We start from the raw sequence: 23,367 nt of genomic DNA on the forward strand, positions 1-23,367 counted from the left end.
AACTGGGCTTCTAAAGCCCTGAAAGGGTTCTCAGCTTTTCAACAGAGAAATGACATTTCTGACCATGATTTTCCTCAAGAATACCTTTCATCCTTCATGTGCACATAACTGGCATGTAGGAACATTCACCTCCAGATGTTGAAATTGGATTAAAATTAATAGCACAAGGATTTATAGATTGTTCCTTTCTGGATTATTTTTAATTCCCTGCGGTAGCAGCAGTAAATACAGGAAACTCCTTCTCTACTGATGCATAATTAGTTTATGTAGGTTAATAGTTTCTTTCATTGAACTGCTCCTCTCATGGTAACAGCATTTGTTTTATTTAACTACAGTAACAAGTCACAGTGAAATCCCTATGGGCGTGTAGCTTGGTAAAATGGAATTGATCCAAAGAATTTCAGGCATTCACTTTGCAGTGAAGGCAAAGTTCCTGAAGGCCTCCTCTTAAGCACTGCTTCTCTTTGGTTCAGGTGGGTTTAGGGATCTATTTTTAATTTTTAGTAACTTTCTCAAACCCAGAATACATTTGCACCCAAGAGATGTAAATGTCCGCGTGGCAGAGACAAGACTCCAAGCAGTAACTGCAATACATGGTCCAGAAGGGGGCTGTGTGATGAGGAAGGCTGTGCTGACAGCCAGAGACATGTGACCTGCTGAAGCATTCAAAAGGAGATTTAGGCAGGAAAGTAGCAGAGGTGTTTGCACAGCATTAGGAGCAAACGCTTCCATATTGCCTACTGGACCCTGCGTAGCCACACAGGTGTTACTAGTGGCTGGACATTCCTTCACAGGCAGAGGCTGGGGGACCCCCTCTCACAGATGGCTAGACCATGTGTGGCAAGGGTCAGACTTCCTCAGCAAGGAGTGACTGGGATGATGTCCTTCAAACAGACATTTGACAAGGATTGAGAACTCTGACGTTCTGTAAGGATGATTCCTCAGGGATGAAGAATTCTTTGGCTTTCTGGAGACTTTTGCTAATAGCAAAGTCACTCTCGCCTGTTATTATTTGTTATTTATCTCTTGAATGTCAGTTTCTGGATAGCAGTTCTTATCCCATCTGTTTATGTCAGAGGGATGGGGTTCTTTCCATGGAACTATCTGTTCTCTAGTATCAATTTACTTCCTTAATATAAAAGGTTTTCTAATCCCAACAAGTCTGTACATTTACACGTACAACAAGAAAAATCAAGGCAACCACTTATCTTTCTATTTTGAGGAAGTTGTTACAATCAGAAGACATGGCTAATATGAGCCAGAGGATGTCAAAATGCTAATGCTGTTCTAACTTAGGGCCTATGTCTGAGATTCTTGAAGACCTTTTCCTGTAGCTTTTCCTCTAGAAAAGCATGGCCTAAAGGATGTTTACTTGTAAAACACTATAAAACACAAACCTGAGTTCAAACACACAAATAATTTGTCACAGAGACAGCCACTGAAAGTTGTGTGTAGTTTTATTTCAACATATCAAGCACAGGGTTCCCCTAACTGGGGAATATGACAAGGAATGTACTTAAAAATTTGGAAACATTTACATTGAAAGATAGCCCAGACTGGCACCACCACTAAGTATTTTAAGGCTGTATATATAGCAGTACTTACCACTTGGAACTACTTCAGGCCAGAAAAGAGAGGCTTAGTATTGTCCACAGTCTACAGAAAATATTGCAAATCTTTAAAAAATGGTGTAAAATAGGAAGACTATTAACAGAGTTGAAGAATGCAGTGGCAAAACCTTTCCTCCTTCCTGACCTTTGACAATAAATGTGCCTAAGACCAAACACACATACATCTACATCATTCCTATCCTTCTCACCTACCCTGGGGTAGTGGATTCTTCTCTACAATGCTAGTGTGTGATATTATAAAACAGCCAGATAGCAAATAGTAACAATAAGTGACCAGGTTTTATGAACAGGCGTGTCTGATGCTACACTTGATGGGCCTCATCTGGGACATCAGTCAGCTCTGTAAACAAACAAGGAGCTTTCATCAAAGACTTCCCATTTCCTAAAGAGGAATGGCTCTAGGAAATTGTGCATATTTACAGTTTCTGTGGAGTGGAAAACAAAAAACATTCTGAGGTCCCATTCTGTGTGTGCTGACAAAACAGATCATGACTTAATATCCTGGGGGTGGATTGTTTTGGACCCAGTGTGCTCCCTCCCATAATCAAAGGCAGCCGGACAGGCACCATAGACATGGGTTCTTTACAGCTCCCCAGCTGCACTCTCTCACTCAAACAGCTATGACCCCAGCTGGCCTGACCTTTCCAAAATGCTGCAGTGTTTACCATTTTGAAGGTACCAATACTGCTGGGTAATTATTAATTGCATCAAAAAATGACAAGACATAGAAAACAAATTGCACAATTAAAGCTACATTTGGCTTCAGCATTAAGGCCCATACAGGTTAAGAGGTCCTTGAAGATGTACATGTAAAAGGCAAAAATGACATAATCTGCAGGAACAAAGTTTTGCAGGTTCCTAGGTCCCTTTTTAACCTTGTTTTTCAACTTCTTCCATCTGTGCCGCGTTGGTTCTAAAGTGCTTTGGTGCCTCACTGGGCTTCTTGCACGAGTGACTCCCCTCCTGCAGCCAGTAATCATTATTGCTGCCAAACGTAGTGACTTTATTTGAAGACATAATTAATGAATAGTTGACACGTAAGAAAGATGCAGAGGAGAAACCAACAGCAAGAGTCTAGGAGGAAGCTTTCAGAAGAAACTTTCTTGTGGAAGGACTTTTTGTTCAGAGCACTGAGGTTTCTGGAAAAGAAAGCAGCATGTTTATTTGTGTGTCAGATGGAGGTGTGCAGCCACACCTGAGCTTCCACTCCAGGAAGGATCCCTGTATTTCAGAGACACCCTCATGGGTACAGGACTGCACCCCTCAGACTTTATGTCTTTTTGACAGAAAGATAAGTACTTGTGGCTCCTGCTGGATCAGGCAGAGCATGCTGGATGGCATGAGAAGATGTAAGGGCATGAGCCCCAAGAAATCTCTTCATGTGGGCCCCACTCACAAACCTATGCCCTAACTTTCCAAATACAAGGACTTGCCCTGGACACACCCAAGAGCAGCAGAGGAAATCTAAAGACATATCACCGATGGCTCTGGCATTCAGAAACAGCGGACCTCAAGTGATCCCACTCCAGTGAAGCCCCAGGAGGGCTGGGTAATAATCCTCATGCAGAGGGGAATCAGCAGGGGTCCCTGGAGCAGATGTAACACTGAATACCTTCCCTGCCCTCCCCACAGGAGTCTGAAGGGCAAAGCCCTTTGCCAGCAGTAGGTTAAGCAGGTGTCCTCACTGCTTTCCTCAGACAGCAACTAGCCATTTATACAAAAAAGCAGGAATTCAGTGCTTTTCACCCATGGAGCCCAGTTTTCAGGCCGCACACCTGCACCTCTGCAGCAAATGGAGCAAATTCATAACATACTTGATGAGAAGGGAGACCCCATGCTTTCCTGCCTGGCAGAGATTTATTTAGAGCCAGGACCTGGCCCAGCCCCTCCCAACTTCTGCAGCTGTTTTGCAGTTGGGAGTGCCAAGAGATGCTTAACATGCTGAGGAATGCTTTCTGCCCCATAAAGAGCCTTAGGAGGAAGAGAGTTCCTCACTATTTCAAGTAGTGGATGTGTTTGCCATTATGGTATGTTAACAGGTTACTGAAACACCCCTGCAGCTGATAATGTGGCAGTGGAGGAGTTAAATGCCACAAGCTGTTTTTAGCTCATTAAGATCATTGATTTGATAAATTGGTTACCTGTGTATGTCCTGTTGGGCTCTCTGTAGGGATAAGATGGCTGAATGAATTTCCTTCAGGTGATTCATTTCTTTCCCACACTGAGCGCACAGGCTTTCAAACCCTGTGGCAAAACATTGAAGGACACTGCTTTGCATCACCAGCTCTGGTTCACCCAGAAAATGGTTTGGCTGTGATCAAACTGACAGAGCCAGGAGGGACACTTTCAGAATTAAACACGGGGAGAAGGAGATATGGGACAGAATCTTCTACCCTGAAGACCCAAGTCAGTGGAATAGGTCCCATGGCACTGCTAAGGGCTTTTCTTCAGCTCTCAGAAAACAATTTTTGCAGCATGCTCCCTAGCTGAGTGGAGGAGAATGAAGTGCTCACACCTGCCTTCATCTCTGAAACATTCAAGGTCACCCCCAACAAAGGCTAAGAAAAGGGAATGAAAAACTAAGCCTGTTTCCTGTCTGTTGACTGGAATGTCAGTGTATCTTTCCAACATATTTGTGCCAGGAGCTGGGAAGCCCTTGTTGGCATTGATAGGGTAAGGCAGAAAGAGAAGCAGGAGGTACGAAGAGCAGAATATTTTCTGTGTTTGCATGTGGGCTATTGGGCCCATGGTATCAACAGGGTCAGGAAATGTCCTTGAGGAATTGAGGTTCTGAGGGAACAACATTAAAGCCTGACCCAGTGATACCCAAATACTTGCCATCATCATCTGAGAGCTCCTGTACAGACTCTGGTGTCGAACAGCTGCTCTCTGTGTTCTGGCTATGGTTGGACGGCTGGTCGCTGCTTTTGCGGCGTCTGCAGTCTTTGCCAGACCTCTGGATAAAACGGGGATTAAAAGAGGCTGGGTCACCATCAAATTGAAGAAATGTTTGGTTTTAAACAACATAGTTTGGGGTGCTGGGACATATCTGTGAGATTGCAAAGTTTGATTGCTTTCTCAGCAACTCCTAGTAGTTGGACTCATGGCAACTACTTAAAGGTATTTTATGCCCTGTACAGAAGCATTTTCTGAAATGATAACATCCCTATGACATCCCATCCAAATTATTTCTGTAGCTTTAACTGACACATACTAGCGATGAACTTTATAGTTTTTTTTTCTGAGTTGTACATCTACCAACCAGGTACATAACAGAAAGGACAAAAAGAATAAAAATATGCAATAAAAATTCCTGAGAAAGACTTTTCAGAAGGTGCCTGAAGTATTTAAATATCACAGGACTTTTATGCCCAACTTCTTGATGCACTTTGGAAAGCTTCTCCCTACTTCTCAGATGGGCAACCCCAAGCACATTGACTCAAACTTTTCACTGGAGGATCTGTAAAGCAGTTATGAACCTCAACTTCGCCATTGTTTCAGAGACATTCAGATTCAGGGTATTATAAAATAAGACTATGTACACAGTAAGATTAGAGTTCTTCAGTGTAATATGGGCTATGCAGTTCTGCATTTATGAAGTGTTTCATGAATGACATACATTACTCCAAAGATTAATGCAATGTTTAATGAACACTCATTTTTCATTAATGCAATGTTTAATCCCTGTTTAAGAGAAAGGATATAGAGAGGTTTCTTGTCTCATCTAAGAGAAAGTGATAAAGGCAGACAGCAAAGACCAAAAATGAAGTTGCAGGATCTCAGCTATGTACTCCAAAACATTGCTCACACCCTTGCTATGGGAAGTTTTCTGCTTTGGAAACACTGAACAGTGAAGTTCAGCTCAGTCATGTGTAAACCCAGTATGAGTCACTGTCACTAACATGGGTGGAAGAAAAATGCCAAAACAGATAGGATACATCAACCAAGAATCGTAATTATTTGGAGTTAACAATAGTATAATATTGCAGATCTAGAGTCATAAACTATATTATCCCAAATTAAACCTTTCAGCCTATGCTGTGCTTACATGAAAATACTGCAGAAAAAGGCTGTGTATCTAAACAATCGTGAAGAATATTCTATTCCCTAAACCAGGCTTTTTACCTTGTGCCGTGTAATTTGATTGTTTATGCATGTTGTTTTGTGATTTGACATTCTTGTCGATAACTGTCTTTCCATTGTCTGAAGTATTCCATTCTTCTCAAATTGGGCAATGTCGTTCAAACGATCCCAAGGTCTTAAACTTCAGAGACCAAAGGAAAAAAAACATCAGAAAAGCAAGAATCCCATACCAGGTGTGTTATGAGCGATACACTAACTCTGCATTTATCAGGGCAGGCACCCATCTCTGACAGTAACCAGAGTTTCCACAGATGTAGTGTGAGGACTAACAGATACTTCCCCTTACATTCACAGTTCCTAGCAATAAATGAGGGAGGTTCAGTCTCCAGAGGCCTCATCCTTCTTGCCAGAGGAGGAAAGACAGTTGTCAGCTCTGTACAGTGCAGAAAATCTCTGCAAAATGATTTCACGCTTGATTGCAGCAATAGGGATTTCTACCAATGGCATAGCAGATTTTCCATTGCCAAGCCCTCATTTCCAGCTATTCCCAATTAGTACCAGGAATATGTATCCTAATAGTGACATAGAACTCAGAAAGAGCAAGCCAGGGCATAGTTTGGGGAACGACAGGACTGGAATTGCAGGTCTGTAACCTTGCTATGCACCCCTGGGGAGCTCAAGAAGTGAGACCTGTTCACAACCCCCACTCCACCACTCACTCCTCGTATTTGTAGCGCCATTCATTAGTCATGGCATCATGCCAGAAGAGCAGCGGCTTCCATTCTGTGCCGTTCTCTCTCCGCTCCCGGGCAGCATTCCTCTGCTCCTCTTCTAGCATGAATTTTTCTTGCGTTGCCCTGTTTTGATCACCTTTGTTTATTGCACTGGTAACGTGCTGCCAAAGCCTAGGAATAATCAGGGAATCATGTTAAAACACCTTAAAACCAACAATGCATTCTTCCAGCTCAACCCTTAGAGTTGGTGCTTTTCTGGTCTATTGATACTCCAGAGGAACTATAAATTAAAGGAATGTTATAAGAATGGCAACACTGAATGCTGTATACAATGATCTGATGAAGAACAGGGGAAGTTTCCCTTAGATAACATCACCTACATGTTCATTAAAATCTTCAGTGCTAAGATAGTTATACCCAATTCATTGAGGTCAGTGGCCTATTCAGAAGTGACTGATCTATAATGGAGAGTTTGTGATCTTCCTTGCCCTTTCAATCATTAATGTTTTGGAGACTTTGTATTAATATCTACCCTTGAAACATAGGCTTTTTATTTGAAGCTTTGTATTAATATCTACCCTTGAAACATAGGCTTTTTATTTGAAGCTTAGAAGCACTGGAAAACAAATTCATGTGCACGGCTTGCAGCTGCACATGCAATGTTGTACTTCTGTACCGGGTTAGCAGCCAGGTCTGTAGGAAGCTAATGCAGTCTGCAAATGGAGATGTGCTCACAAACTGCAAGCAGGAACACAGGCCTTCACTAGCACTTGTCTTCAGCTGCCAAAAGATACACCATCTGTTTACATGGTGTCTCACTAAGCCTCTGCCTAGAGGAGAGGATCTAGTTTCTACAAGAGAAAAAAAATCACTTTTTTTTTACTGTAGCTGAGTTGTGATAGGCATCTCCACAATTCCTCTAATCAGAGCATTCTAATCTTCATTTCAGACTGGAAGTACTTCCGAGATTAGCAACTAGCCCTCCCAAAACATTACCCAGTGGTTCAGCAGTTAGAATAGGCACTGGACATCAAGGCTGTTCCAGTATTCCCAGCTCCACAAAACATCAGTCCTCCATTTAGAAGATGAATAAATTATTCCATTTAATTTGGAGCTTGCTGTGAAACTCTTAACTTCAAAAGCATACCAAAGCTTTCATTATATTTCTGTCATCACTTGTTAACACAACACTTCCAAAAAAAAGCAGTCTCTTGGATAATTACCTAAAGACAGAGGAACACCTTCCTGTCCTTTATGACAAGTCACTCCCATTTTCCTGTGTATGGATCTTTTCTCCCAGAAACAAAGGCAGGAAACTCAGTCTAAAGTCAAAGTGATGGGGGTGGGGGAGGGAGGAGTGAAAATAACAGCCTGAAAAAATACAGTGATGGTGTAAAAAGACAATCCTAAGGAATGAGGTGGAGTAAAGAAGAACCTAAGAACCTTAGAGGGACATGCACAAAATCATTTGACAAGGGCAAATTACTCCCTCAAGATCTGCGTGTGTCAGAGAAGGAGACTCTCTGTGGTGAGCTGCATAATGGTATGAGCATCAGAGACTCTTCAGCTCTTGTGAAGATGATAGGTGATTTTCAGCACTTCGGGGCAGACTAATCAATTCAGGTGGAACATAACCTGGATTAGATGGTAATTTATTCATACAACTGTCAGCGTAATAAGGAGCTCAATGGAATGTCTGTTAGGGGTGCCTAGATATTTTCCATTTCCCTTCTTCCCCTGGATGCATGTATCATGACTGGTATCTGCTGTGGCAGAGGGATTTGGCTCTGGCAGTACTGTGGTGAATAGAGAAATGGAGATTCTCTGGACAGAAGACCAAGATTTCTCATCTCCTTTAAAAGAATCTTCTTAGAAGATTAATAGACACATGCTGCAGCCTGCTCTGCTCTGTGGCAATTGCGTGACTATAAGTTACAAATACAGACTTTATTGTCCATAATGTCCACTGCTGGCCAGAACAAACTGAATGTTCCTGTGTTTTTATTTTCGTGCAATCCCTTTCTTTACCCATAAAAAGGGGAATCTTCTTAGTGTGATTTAATGCAACACCAAAATTAGATGCCCACAGAGAAGTGGTCAATGTAATGCAGAGCCAGGCAGCAAACTGCTTGGGATGTTAGCTGGAACTCGCTAACCATATTGGTGAGATGGCAGTAGTTGGTTTGAAGCCAGTGCCATATGAAGTTGCTCTAGCTGTTCTTGTTCAAGAATTGGTCTGGGGATGCTCACTGCATCATGTAGTCATTCCTTCCATTTCCTAAGTATTGTGCCAGGACTATATTTATAGTTAATCTAGATTACCCTAAAAAAAAATGGTGCAGACTTCATTGGAGATCTCATCTGAGATTATGAGGCAGTGTTAAATATATTTTTAATTACATCAGCTCATAAAATCCTGTTATGTAGTTCAAACTACTGCACTGCTCATGCCAGGGCTTTCCACATGATTTCTGCATCTCATTTAGGAACTTGTGATTGAAACAATCCTTAACAAGACATTCAACCTCAGACTGACATTTTGCCCTTCCATAAAATGTTCCAGCAGTTAGAAAGATTCTGTTTGTGATCTCTGGAGTCCAGGGAGGCTTGTTATTTTAGAAGATAAAATGTAGCCTCCACTATTTCTCAGCCGAGCTCCTTGGTTATTTCAGAGATATACTTCATGGAAATACCCCAGAGTTAATAAACTGGAGAAAAAGAAGTAAATGGGGTAATATGTGCAGGCAAAGCAGATCTCTGTCCTTCAAGGACTGTGCTGAGGAACTGGAACCTTCTGATCAGAGCCCCACTTGCAGCAGAGAAGCAGCAGCAAGATGTTCTTAGAGCTCCTTACCTCTCTGACTCAAAGTCAGTCTGCTCCTCAAACAGCACAATATGGCGCTTCAGTCTCTGCCTTCGTACTTCACTGGTTGGGTTCCAGAACATTTCCACATTCTCATTTTTCAACTCATTTATATGCACTTCCCCATCCTGAGAAGGAAAATTAAGTGAAAAGGTTAATGACAATCAGAAACACACAGCAGAAAATAATCCTGACAAATGGAAGCTGCTTCCTGATGATGATCAGGGAAACGGCTTGCTTAGAAGGCTTCTATCCTCCTCTACCCCATTAAATCTCACTGAACACTTCCTGAAAGTTTCTAAAATGAATGAGGCAAGGCATTCCTGTAAACACTAGCTGAATTAATCAGAAGAGAATTAGAAAGGGACCTGGTCCCTTCTGTTATTCTTGTCCCCAGACAAGGGTACCCAAAGAAGTCCTAAGATGCTCTTCTTTCCCCACTGTTCCTCCCAGGCACCAGCCAGCACATATGAACAAGACCCCCTAGCTCGTTTTCTAGTCTATCTTCTATTTCTCAATGCTGAAATTTCATACAGAGCCTACTGAAATACCATCATCTCTAGAAAGGAGAGCTAAAGCCAAGATACTCTTTCACATTATTTTTTCTTCTTTTTTTTTATTTTCAGTTTAGTGAAGTTTTTCTGTTATTGTTCCCGAATTTCATTTAGCACTTCAAAATGACCAGTGGTCTTTCGTCCTTATTCCTTGCTAGTTTATTTGGTGACCAACTATTCAGCAGCACTTTTCTGGTGTGAGGTTGGCTAGACAATATTTTTGTGCCCCTGCTCAACTACGCTGCTTCCCAGCCTTGCTCTCAGAGGCAGAAATGCCCCAGAGCCAGACCAAGTAGTTTACAGAGCATATAGTGAACAGCACAATGCTGACTGTGAGTGGAATGAAAGAGGTGATTACAGCTGCTGAAACAGCATGTGCAACTGGTGCCATTCAGCTGCCTGGGCATGGTATGAGTATCATGCAAACCTTACTTATGTCATGGCTGTTGGCTTTACCTGTTGCTGCCTAATTTCTTTGCATCCCAGCTGCTGTATTACTTCCCCTGCCACAGTCCCTGATGCATGTCTTGAAGTCCACTTCCTACATCTTCAGCTGTGAAACTCCTTCAAACCTAAGGGACTCTCATCCCTCCTCAAAATCTTCCTCAGAACTTCCTCTGCAATGTCCTAAGGTGCTAGTTCCAGGACAGATCTCAGGTTCCCAAGAGACCCCAGCTATGGATAGGAGGCACCAGACAGGCGTTACCAGACTTCACTGTGTGCATCTCTAAGGGGCATACATAAAAGCCTTCAGCTGCTCCTTTGGTCCTGGGGCTGAGAATCATTGGGATATGCTTCCCTTTTTTATTCAGGTGGGTTTTCAGGTCCTGAGGCAGAGAATTAGCCTTTCAGCTATGAGTGTTTTTGTCAGGAATTTCTCTCAGATCACAGATCAGCTGTCAGGAAACTGGATTGGACAGAGAAAAGCCTGCAGAGCTCAGGACACCAGACCAATATTCTCAGTGGGGAGAAGCAGACAAACAAACAACATCCCTACCGCTGCTGCTGCACAGCAGCTATTTATCCACAGCATACAACTGCAGACAGCAGCTTATGGAGCCATCCTTTCAAAGCCATTTAATTTCTTTTATACATCATTCTAATTTTGTGCACCACAACCAATCAGCACAAAGAACAAGGGAGGAATAAATTACTTTCAGGCTGATAAAACCCAAACAAAGCAGACTGGAAGTTGAGCAGCACACAGCCCTGTGGCTCGGTGCCCCAGGGGAGCCACTGGATTACATGCTCTTGTGGGTGGTGTCCACAAGACCCACCACAGACAAGGTACCCAACAGTCCACCATAACTCAGAATTGCCAAGGCTTATCCTGCAGGAAAGTGAGGTCAGAATGGAAAAGCTACCCAGGCACAAGGAGCAAATCTCCTTGTATATGCCTAGAAAGGGCAAATCTCCAAATTTCAAAATGGTCATTAGCTTTTTATGTAAAAAGAAAGATTATCTCTGGGGAGGAGTTCAGTACCAAAGGCTACACTGTGGTTAGGACCTCATTGTAGAAAGGGCTTTATCCAGGCACATTTCACCTGACCTACTTTAAATACCTCCTTTAGGATGACACAAATCTTGTCTCAGAAGTGGCAATTTCTATGGACTGGAAAGGGAGCACAGGTCAACTATAATGAAGATGTAGATGTCTAAATGTAGCTGAGATAAATACTGAAGTGTCCAGCCCAAAGCCAGGGCTCACTGCTTTTGCCTGGGTTACCAGGAGTTCCCAATCAACACTCTAGACCAGATTCTTCATCATGCTGGATTTCAGCTTAAAGATGTTTTTGAGTGATTCACTTGTGGATGCTTGGTGTGCAAAGGTGTTAGCTGCTTTGCTGACTGGTCTGAACTGCCCATACAGATGGACCCTCACTCTGTCCTTTACCTCATGAACAGAAGAATAACTCTCTTCTATCATTAAGGCTTGGTGTGAAAATAATCCATTTAAAACCCTGTGAAATTCCTCCTTGATACTGCTGTAGCTGTGAAAGTATTGAATGCATCAAGGCAAAAGGAATGATTTTCACAGTCACACACAAGACACACTATGTCTCCTGCCATCAGGGCTTGTCCTGAGTCTGAGACCCTAATACAGAGCCACTGGCTCTGATGGAAACCCTCCTAACCATTCCCAGCTTTGGCCCAGGCTTTAGGAGTGCAAGTGTTACTAAGTGGGACTTTTAAAATATAAATGAGCTTGAGAGGTGTGGCTGGAAAGCTCTGCTCTCCCACAGTACCTGGGGATGTCAGGAAGAGGTAGGACACTGGCCATCTGCAGCTCCCATGCAGGGAGCCTGCCAGGGGCTGCTAGCCCTCACACACACCCTGCTGCCACACACACTTGAACTGCCAGCAACTTTGATTATTGCATGTTACCCAGTGTCCATTGAGACTTGCTAACACTTCTTCTCCTGATTTAATCTTCCCAGAGATTTGATTAATGCTTGCGCTGCCACTGAAGAAGGGCTGTCAGGGGAGAACAGAAATAGAAAATATGATTAGTCTAGTGACAAATAGAAGGAAGCCAAACACAGTGATGCAGCAGGAGGGGAGGAAAGTGCAACCTGCTTGATTTCCAGTATTTGTGCTAAAAGGCAGAAGGAATCCTAACATGGATTTTGACTGTCTAGCATTGTACCCTCCTCCTTTTGTTTACAATTTCAAAATCACTGTAGGAGCTGCAGGAAGAAAGATAAGCCTTTGGATGCATTAACATTCAGCACTGCAAGATCTTGCCTTCATTGCAGATACATTTATTGTCAGCTAGACATCGGGATAAGTGTTATGTGGCCAAGCCCTCCTCGTTGTCTCAATCGCACTACAGTTTGCACCCTTATACTTGCAGGCAATGTGAGCACTAATGCAGTTGGTGACATCTCCTGCTTATGGAAAAGCAACAGCAGTGTGGCACTGCTGATGGCTGCATCTGTGTGAAGGTTCCAATGTGAAGAAGCTTTTGTCAGCAGCAAACAAAAAAACAAAAAGGGTATTTCCAGAGTCAGGGAAAAGATTCCCAGAACAATAGAAAGTTCCCCTCACCTCCTCCTGCCAAGCAAAGGAAACAGCAGTGATAGAGTGACCAGCTCTTCCATTCAGACCACACAACATTTTTTCAGACATTTTAGCAGTTACTTTCCAATAATGTTTGTGCAGAGGAACCTTTTTTTTTTTTTTTAATAACAATATAAACCCAAATATCCTAACACACCCATGGAAAAAAAAAATAACGAGTCTCTCAAGGATCAAGGTATCTAATCCAGCTGAGAATGGGTATATATCCAAATTAATAACAAAGTTATGAGGTTTACCTTTAACTTCTCACAATTCTACTAAAAAAGGTGGCTAAGACCTATCCAAAGCCATGCACATAACTAAGCCAACAGGGACCTTTCTAGGTCATGCTGGGACTAAGCCAGAAAAGAAGGGTCTGCATTTTAAGCCCTAAAGTGTTTGTAGGTTTGAGATGATACTGACTGAACTCAGGAAAATACTCCATTGGCCCCAACACAATACATCAGGTCTGTGGGAAGAACAGGCTTTAAAGACAAGTATATGCAAATGTCAAGGAATGTACATGAGACAACAGTTCATTTTGTAAGGGCAAATAAACCCAGAAAATTATTATTGACCCCAGCAGAACACAGAAAACAGACAAAAGACTGAAAAACACTCCCCTAACTCCAGTAATCTCTCACATTTATGTTGGCTAAGGCTGCAGCTTTCAAGTCCTGAACATTCTCAGTTCTTCTGTCTTTTATTTTATGCCCAGGCAAGGAATTATTTGTTGGAACAGAAAAGAAATTGATGCTCCTTAAAAAGCAAGTTAACTGTACAATAAAAGTTACAGGTCATCACTCTTCCTCCCAAATTTTAATACATAGAACTAAAGGAATGCTTAAAGACATCTCCATTTTATCTGCATACCATAGATTTACGTCACTAGGTTTTCTAGGGGAGGGAACAGCTTCTTGATCAAGTCAGTACAAGGCAATCACAGTGTAGCTTGTCAGTGTGATAGCCACATAAAATTAACTGCCTGAAAATGGGTTTTTATCCCATCATCAAGGCAAGGTGCTGTAGTCTTGAGAAACGCAAGGTACATTTCATTACCTGCAAGGTAAGAGTATGTATGCTATGGCTATTGGAGAGCAACACTGAAGAGCCATATCCTAAGTTTCCTCAAAATGGTTCATATTTTGCAAGCAAAAGTAATTGCACCTTCCTAAACACAAGCCACGCTGTCATTGCCAAACATTCAGAACAGAGTTTGGCCAGTAGTCAGCTGGCTGGTAGTGAAGAAGTAAAACTTGGGCTTCCTGGGTTCTAATCAGTTGTGCTAGGCAAAACTGACCACAGGATGATGCCTCCTATCTGGTACGCCACCGCATGGTGCATGCATACATTGCTGGTACATAAGTGATGTGCATGATCAAACCTTGCCTGGAGTGCACGGGCAAGCCTGAGACGCACTCAAAATTGGGGCCAGCATGTCTCTTACCTTTAGCTTGAATTCCAGTTCTGCTCTGTGGTTAGTTTTCTCACAGTCGATGGTAACTTTCCCTCCAAGCTCCATTGTCATGGTACCATATAAAAGTCCTGACAGGGAAAAATGAGATGTAAGAGAGGCTCTAATGTAAGCAATCTGCTTTCTCAACTCACAGTGGCTCTCACTGACATGCTGAAAAGACAGAAACCAACTTTTCTAGGAAATGTCTCTTTACTATAAGCATGAAGAATCCTCCCCCAAGTCCATATTCTCCATATATTACACCAGCTAGGAAGTAGCTTGACTCGCAGGTGCTGATAATGCATCTGTGGTAAGCTGAAAGTGGGAAAGCAAAAATAAGGAAAGTTGTGCCCAGCCACTTCAATTATACTAGTGTTTAAACAGATCCAGTTGCTTCCCACAAGGTGGATGGGGCAGGGAGGCGCTGTAATGGGATTCAGAAGAATCTGGGAGACTAGCAGTCATGTAGGGGACTCCTTTTTACATACGCTTACCATCTTCTCAAACGGTTATTTCCAGTACAAAACAAAAGGCAAGAAAAAGATTTGTGCACACGACTAGTTCACAGAGGGAGTGATTTAAAGAAGCCACTGTTTTCAGTTAGTTAGCGCCTCCACAAATATTAATTTAGAGGTTAACATGCCAAAATAAAAACTACTCAAAAACTGAAATTGGATCAAAGTGCTCAGGGAGTGATTTTGTCACTGTGGTTGAAATGCCATCAGCACTTAACTTCCTAAGGAGATAGGCAAAGTTACAGCAGTGAATCACAGCCACTCCCTAGTCTCAGTGCATGCTCAGCTCAACAGAGCAAAGCCGCACGGTAATTCATCCTGACTGAGGCAGCTCATACACTGAGGAATATCAATATTAGAGTAATAAATAAATCAGAAGAGAAGACAGGAATTCCTTTTACTCTCAAAAGGCAAAAAAAAATATATGAAACCATTTCAGTGTTAACATTAGAAAACCTTTTTATCAAAAGGTCAAAAATGTCTTCATAATATGAAGACATTTCCATCTTCACTTTATCTGCAGTGCATATATGCAGTATATTTGTGTTTCTACATAGTGTTAAAACCAACTTAGGTGGGCCTAATTCTGTCCTCAGCTCTGTGCAGACAAATCAAAAAGACCTCAGGGAGGATCTTGAGTGCTATGACTCGTGTGGAGCAACTGCTCCCTGGAATTACCAGTCCCTGTGGTGCCCGGTATTTGAGAGGGAAGAAGAGAGTCAGTGCAATGTTAGTCAATAAGATACCATTATATTATTCTTTCTGTTTGCTTCCTGTTTGAACGCTCAAAACTTACCTTTACAGTGGGCATATGGCATAGTAATTATATAATCTTCTCCCCTGTTTAGAAACATAAGCTTTGCTTTCCCATCCAACAGTGCAGAAAGTGAGTTACCTAGAATTTGAAAGAACAATTACATATCTATTAAAAAATGCATTTTTCACTTAGTCACCCATCCTACTTTAGATAAACATTTCCTTTTAAATGTAGATGATGAAAGAACTGATATGAAATGCTAATTCTTCAGGACCCTGCAAATCATTTACTGTTGAAGGCAGGCAGGCAGTTCTAATAAACTCTCTGCTGTATGACTCATATCTCTTCTGGCATTTAACCCCTACTGCAGAAAGGCTAACAGATTAAAAAAGTCATTAGTGGGATGCATATAGCAGTTCCAGCGCTTGGAAGTTTTCCAGGTCCCTTTGTGATCACAGCTTTTCTGATTGTATATTGTACCACGACAATCCCATATAGCAAATAAAATTGCCAGGACAGCAATGACAATTTAAAAATGTTTCAGCAAATACATTTTCCAGGGGATAGTACTGAAGAGGTGTGTGTCCAAACAAAAAATCTATTTCAAATAGCAACACCATTTCATGGCCTGCAGCTGTGCTGTCTCCATTGAGATTAGAAGATTCCAGGACATTTTGAAACTCTAGGGTTCAACTGTCAGAAATCTGTGAGCTAGATAAGTTGTTATATTTATACAGAGACACTTGCAAAAGTCAGTTGGACCATCAGACAGCTATAAAATGACTCATCCATGAGCATATGCAAAGCAGTCTGACAACCAATTGCCTATACATTTTCAGGAACATTTGCTTTCTGAAAACAAGGTTTTTAAAGCTATTTGATTTTTTCATCCGATATATTTATTTATTTAACATCAATGTGATCTCCTGCTGAAATGGCAGAAGTAGGGTGAAACCAGAGGAGCCAAGACAAGCAATTACAGTGGTTGATCTCTTACACATTTCTTTGTTCTTAACTCCCAGCACACTAAGGAGTGATTGAAAGACAAACCAAAACCAATGCCATGATACTACCTGGAAGATGCCTAGGCTTAATGCCTTACCGTAAAACTTGGACCTAGCTAGAATGCTGCCAGTTATGCAGAATCCGTCCTTCCTATTGCTGACATGAAAAGCTGACACTGGTGGATGATGGGAGACCTAGAAGAAAAATAGGCACAGGTCATTTACAGCAGTCTTTACAGGCTAAGCAGAGCAGTGGGTGCATACATTGCTTCACACAGTGTTACACATGCTCTAGGCAAAGTGCAAGACAGAGGACACAGGACTGACCAGAGTCCTCTAAGCCATGCCATTAACCTCAGTGGTAAAGAAGGAATATTATATGTGAGACCATTATATATGAGAACATTATATAAGCAAACTTTCTTCCCTGTCACATATTTTCTTGTCCTCACGCATTTGAGATCACTTTAGGCCAACAGGCCCACTGTCAGATTTTCAACACAATGACAGTGCAGAACTTTCTGGCAGCATTTGAATAACTTCAATAAAATGGATGCTATGGCTGAAATAAAATAAGAGAAAATAAAAATCCTCTGATTAAATAGGAAAAAAATGCATGTGAAACAGGGAGTCCCTATACTAAAGTCCAGATGGTCCTCAGATCCCTTTATTAACACTGTAAATCTCAAACCAAATTTTGTTAGGCCAGGTTACTTGTGAGCTTTGCCCTTCATTTATCCCCTAAGACATAGAGATAAGCCCTTAATTCACTCCTCTTAAAATCATTATAAAATGTTTAGCAACAAAGGAAGGTAGGATCTGGTTATGTGTTTTATGCCCCTTTTGACAGAGGCAACACAAACCATGTTTTATGAAAAATAAAAGTAGAGCAGAATCCAATGGAAAAGGTCTTTATTGAAGAGGCTAATGTTATATAGGGGAGACTTGTTTTTACAGTCTTGAGTGCCCACCAAAGCTTGCATGATATCTGTCAATCTAAGAAGAAAAAAGATTAGCAGCTGGTTTACCTGATGTCCCAATCTGGATGCTTACACAAAACTCCAAGTTCCTCTCCTAGGCGAGATGAGGAGCAAGTTCCTATGCATGGGCATGCAAGCAGGCTGCTGTTTGCAACACCCGAGCATTCAAATAAAGCAATTTACCTGTTCTGCTATGTAAAATGTATGACTGTTCGTCTGAGGGTGAAACCAACAGCAGCGAAACGTCTCTCCCAGAATAGGGTTGTATGGCTTTTTTATTCCCTGAAAAAAAAAGCAAACAAAACCTGCTATAAATGAAGATTTGCAATCCAGCTCTACAGAGATGGTAACAAAACAGCGTAATTATTTTTCTCCCCTGATGTTTTAAACTAAGTCAATCACAAGAATGAAAACTGAAGAACCAATTATATATATCCCCTTTATCTAATCTTTTAATCTGAGCCATGTATTCATCTGCTATTCTCAACACCTCAATCTTCAATACACTCTGACCAAAGCTTTACAAGATGATCAAACTTAGGTATGCACCTGCTGCATATCGTAGCAGAAGTAATAATGCAGAAACATGGCACTATGGTACTAATAGGCCTGAAAAAAAAGAAAGGAATGTGCTTTGAGCAAAGGGAAAAATCTTGCATCTGAGAACATGTTACTTGTTGATGACTACTTTTCCCTTGTAACTGTCCAGTGCAAAGGTCAGAGCCTTTGGTCAACACTATTTTGCACTCAGCATCTACTCTGAAACCAAATGCAGCTTCAGTATTAAAAGTAATGGTAAAAGTCTTCTGAACAACAGAAGAGGTGAAGTGTCAAAGGAGGGGCAATAAAGAAATACACAGCCATAGCAGAAGATATCAATGGCTTTTACAAATTCAGCTTGATTAATTCTTTTACCTTTGGCTTCTTATAGAAGCCAGACAGATACCACCTCAAAACTTGCTTCATTCGACTGTATGGATCATCTTCAAGGACAGCCCTGCAGGACAGAACATAAAATGTTCCTTATATTATTCACACATCACATTCCTTTCATAACGGTATAATAACATTAATTCCAGTAGTATTTCCCCGGTACTAAAGGGAAGTAAGTTCTGTGCTGCTGCTAGAAAAGGTATCTGCCAGCTTAAAAATTAGCACCCCTTGCTGTGCGCTCTTGCCAAAAGCTTAACAAAATTTCTGGAGTGTATCAGGTTTGACGGGACATTCATATATATTAATGTGGAGCCGCTACTCACACTAGCATTTAGTTAAAGCAAATAGTACATTGTGAGTCATAAAAACAACACTTATGCTACCAAAATCAAAGACAATTCTATTTTTCTTTTTCTTTGTTTCCCTTTTCCTTAGAAGATCTTTAAAGCTGACATCCTTGCTACATGGTCTTTTTCAGTACTTCCAAGATTTTGTACAATAATTTAGGTAGGGGGGGGAAGGGACTTCTCCAGGTCATCTCATCCAACCCCTCCCCACTCAAAGATACGGGAAGTAAACATAAACAACCATTCCATTAGTAAACATTTAAAAATGAACATTTCCAATCATCAAGTCAGATTTGAAAATTAACCTTGCAAAATCCACTTAGAATGATCATCCCTACCACAAAGAGCTTTATTTAACAAAATCTCCAGACCTCTTGAAATTGTCTTAGTTCTTAGCACTGAGGAGAACAATTTCCTTAACTTCAGATGTTACAAATGCCACAAACAAAGGTTGAAAATACCACCATTCTACAATTACCCAGAGGCAGCAGAACAAATATGAGTAACCAGTGCTGCTATTTGAATGTTGCACACACTGGTTTTAAAATACAGAACCAGTGTGTGCAATATTCAAATATTCATTGAAAAGGCTGGTACTTCCTATCTGCAAGCATAACACTATTTTCTACACTGCTGCTCCCAGCAGGTTCACTCATCAATAGTGTTAAAAGATGTTTCTTATTTGTTTATCAACCAACATAATTATATCTACCAGAAGATGGCACAGCTCTGTCACAAGTGATCAAAGGCATGAGCTGAATTCCAATCAGCTCCAGCCAATGCTGGCAAACACGTGCATGTGCAAAGGTAGTATTGTCCACAGTTTAACCATTTTCATTGCCCCTTACTTGGCAGCAGTCTGTCTTTAAAAGGTCACTGCTAGCTGGTGCCTGGCTTGATTTACACTGTATCCAGTGACGTAGGCATTATTTGGGAGCCTTTCAAGCAGACAAATGCGCCCCAGCCAGCACTAAGCTAACACTGTAACACATATTCATAAATAGAAGAAAAATGTCCATGTTGGGCACACTGCATGCTGCTTACTGGGAAAGCAGGTCAGCATGGTAGTAGTAATCAGAGAGTTTGTTAAGGAACGAGCGTGGCTCCAGGATGAAGGTGGGCAGCACCACCCGTGACAGGTCCATGCCAGGCCGCAGCTGCTTCAGCAGGATCCACATCAGGCTCTTGTTCTCCTCAGAGACGGTTTCTGTTTGAGATGATTCACCTGTCTACAATAGGAAAGTGGAAGTTCAGGGCAGAAACAGGAAAACCACTTCTTGCAGGTACATTTAACTGTGGAATCCAAGCTCACCCATGCATAAGCCCTGGTACAAGGGTGGATGCTCACCTAATCTACTGCAAAGAATTTCAGCTCTGCCCCAGGAGAAGGGAATCTCCAAAGCACTCAAGTGAGAGGTAGAGAAAGCCATGGGCCTCTGTGAGAACTAGCATAAGGCAGGGAGCACACCTCCACTATGTTCTTTCCTGACCTATTGGCTCCACACACCTGGACCAACACTAATAATGAGGAGTCTGCACTGCAGTCCCTCAGGAGGTGTGGACACACCTAAGGCTGTTACAGCATCCCTGTGGCCTGGTGGGATGCATACAGAAACTTCTCAGACCCATTCTCAGCAAATGAGAGACTAAGATTTACCATTATACGTGTAGAAAAATTTAGGGGATAAATGAGTAATCAACAAAGAACAGAAGCAGTCCTCCAAGTTCTAAATGAGACAAACTGGTACCATACATACAAGTAAAGGCCTGCGACATGTACAAAATTGCAGCACCCCACAATGCTGAGTGCAGGTAACAGTAAAATGTGGGTTTCATCTATAATTCTGTAGTTCCTATGGATTCAGTGGGACTATATAATGTATAACATGGGGGAATGGCCTTTCAGGCCACTGGAGAAAGAAGATGAAACTAAGTTTTCAGACAAGAATGCATTTTAATACATTCTAGGGATCATAATTTAACAGTGAAAGAGAATACTTAAGCTTTCTACTGGTTTTAGAGAAGATATGAGCAAAAGGGCACAGATCCACTTCTGGAATGGACTTTGGTTTGGGAGAGGACATGCAGCATAACCCCATAGTATTTGCAGATGGTATAAATCATTAAACACTCATTTTTACCACCTGAGCATTCCCAGCACCACCTTTTTGGCTCTCAATCAGCCTTTTTACTAGTCATGCAGAAACACACTGAGTCCAGCTTGCAGGCTGAGGGGAATTTCAAATTTGAGGAACAATAAAATATTTCCATTGCATTGTTCTTCTATTATCATACTATTCTTCTTGTGGCAGGCTGGTGCAGCACACAGCTTGAAACTCCAAGAGGAAATGGAAACTGTTAAAGCATGTAATAGCACAGCATCAGCTAGGGCTTACAACACATATGGGTCTATTATAACTTCCATTATTTATCCAGGTTCTCAAGTGTGCCTGTAATATTTAATGCCATGGTGAAAATGCTGTACAGAGTGTCTCACAGACAGAATCACTGCAGAAGGAATGGATGAAAAGGAAAGGAGAAGAAGGTGCAGGAGGATGAGAACAACTTCAAGTGATTTCTGGTTTGCTTTCCCCTCAATATGTCACCCTCAATAACCCTTTTTATAACTTGCTAGCGCTAAAAGCTTGGAAACGTGAAAACAGAAGGCATTTTCGGTTATCACTCTACCTACTAAGGAGGTGTCTTTTTTATATTCTAGACCAACTTTCACAATCTCAAGGTCCTTCTGACACCTGTCTCTGCCTTCACATTCCTACTGCAAACAAGGCAAAACTGGAACATCAGATGCATAAGAATGCACATCTCAATCACATACAGAGGCACGTAGTACGTGCACACTTTTCAAATGAACTTTCAAAGTGAACCTGAAAATTTAACAGTGATGACAAAGAAGGGAAAGAGCAGTTTTGGTAGGAGGCTTGCCAGACTGGTCAAGGAGGCTTTAAACTAGATGTGTTGGGGGAGGGGGGCATCATTCCATTCCAACACATCCAGTCAGTTGCCAGAACCTATAATAAATGCTTGGAGCAATGTAGAGATATCCCAGCTGCTCCAGCCAATGAGCCGGCTTCAGGGATTGGTGTTGGGACTGGTCTTGTTCAACATCTTCGTTGCTGACATGGACAGTGGGATTGAGCGTGCGCTCAGCAAGTTTGCCGATGATACCAAGCTGTGTGGTTCAGTCAATACCCTGGAGGGAAGGAATGCCATCCAGAGGTACCTCAACATGCTTGTGAGGTGGGCTGATGCCAACCTCATGAGGTTTAACCATGCCAAGTGCAAGGTCCTACACCTGGGTCAGAGCAATCCCAGGCACAGCTACAGGTTGGGCAGAGAAGAGATTCAGAGCAGCCCTGCAGAGAAGGACTTGGGGGTGTTGGTTGATGAGAAAATGAACATGAGCCGGCAGTGTGCACTTGCAGCCCAGAAAGCCAACCGTATCCTGGGCTGCATCAAAAGGAGCATGACCAGCAGGTCGAAGGAGGTGATCCTGCCCCTTTACTCTGCTCTTGTGAGACCTCACCTGGAGTATTGTGTGCAGTTCTGGTGTCCTCAACATAAAAAGGACATGGAACTGTTGGAACAAGTCCAGGGGAGGGCCACGAGGATGATCAGGGGACTGGAGCACCTCCCGTATGAAGACAGGCTGAGGAAGTTGGGACTGTTCAGCCTGGGGAAGAGAAGGATGTGTGGAGACCTCATAGCATCCTTCCAGTATCTGAAGGGGGCCTATAGGGATGCTGGAGAGGGACTCTTCATTAGAGACTGTAGTGATAGGACAAGGGGTAACGGGTTAAAACTTAAACAGGGGAAGTTTAGATTGGGTATAAGGAGGAAATTCTTTCCTGTTAGGGTGGTGAGGCACTGGAATGGGTTGCCCAGGGAGGTTGTGAATGCTCCATCCCTGGCAGTGTCCAAGACCAGGTTGGACGAGGCCTCGGGTGATATGATTTAGCGTAAGGTGTCTCTGCCCACGGCAGGGGGGTTGGAACTAGATGATCTTAAGGTCTTTTCCAACCCTAACTGTTCTATGATTCTATAGTCTGCATCTGTGCTCTTTGTCCTGTCAAATCTGAGCTGCAGACACAGACTGAAGGGCAGCAGTTTCAGTTTAAGAGAACAATTGACCCTCTTAAACTGAAGATCAACTTCAGTTATTAGTTATTAGTTGTTATTAGTTGGCATGTGTTTACCTTGATACATCTCTGTCCGTTGCTGACAGTAAACTATGTCATTGCATACAACCTACTTTTCTTTATGTTATTGTCACAGTGACATAAGACTCAACAACCACTCCTCTGTGTGTGTCCGAACTGATAATAGCCGTATCTCTTGGCCAACAACAGAAATCTAACACCTAATGGCCAAGGCAACATGGCAGCTCTTTTTGAAAGACCACACTGGCTGTTACCTCTGTCTGAGCAGCCAC

General features: G+C 42.1%; 1 protein-coding gene across 10 annotated transcripts in view; it reads right to left on the reverse strand.

Moving 5' to 3' along the window:
- Positions 1 to 1,439: 1,439 nt before the first annotated feature.
- OSBPL5 (oxysterol binding protein like 5) overlaps positions 1,440 to 23,367 on the reverse strand; it is a 177,106-nt gene continuing 155,178 nt past the window's right edge. For all 10 annotated transcript variants that reach the window (XM_062628120.1, XM_062628119.1, XM_062628128.1 and 7 more), the window contains exons 10-22: positions 19,962 to 20,146; positions 18,553 to 18,634; positions 17,821 to 17,919; positions 16,756 to 16,852; positions 15,693 to 15,791; positions 14,373 to 14,470; positions 12,251 to 12,340; positions 9,303 to 9,439; positions 6,434 to 6,619; positions 5,757 to 5,895; positions 4,470 to 4,587; positions 3,773 to 3,875; positions 1,440 to 2,770 (exon numbers count right to left, since the gene is read on the reverse strand). In XM_062628120.1, coding sequence (XP_062484104.1) covers positions 2,635 to 2,770; positions 3,773 to 3,875; positions 4,470 to 4,587; positions 5,757 to 5,895; positions 6,434 to 6,619; positions 9,303 to 9,439; positions 12,251 to 12,340; positions 14,373 to 14,470; positions 15,693 to 15,791; positions 16,756 to 16,852; positions 17,821 to 17,919; positions 18,553 to 18,634; positions 19,962 to 20,146 — 1,569 coding nt within the window. In that variant the 3' untranslated portion in view covers positions 1,440 to 2,634. The remainder of the gene's footprint in view (positions 2,771 to 3,772; positions 3,876 to 4,469; positions 4,588 to 5,756; positions 5,896 to 6,433; positions 6,620 to 9,302; positions 9,440 to 12,250; positions 12,341 to 14,372; positions 14,471 to 15,692; positions 15,792 to 16,755; positions 16,853 to 17,820; positions 17,920 to 18,552; positions 18,635 to 19,961; positions 20,147 to 23,367) is intronic.

The sequence above is a fragment of the Pezoporus occidentalis genome, unplaced genomic scaffold (genome assembly GCF_034315485.1).
Source record: "Pezoporus occidentalis ecotype Australia unplaced genomic scaffold, CSIRO_AGI_Poc_V1 ctg31, whole genome shotgun sequence".
Taxonomy (NCBI): domain Eukaryota; kingdom Metazoa; phylum Chordata; class Aves; order Psittaciformes; family Psittacidae; genus Pezoporus; species Pezoporus occidentalis.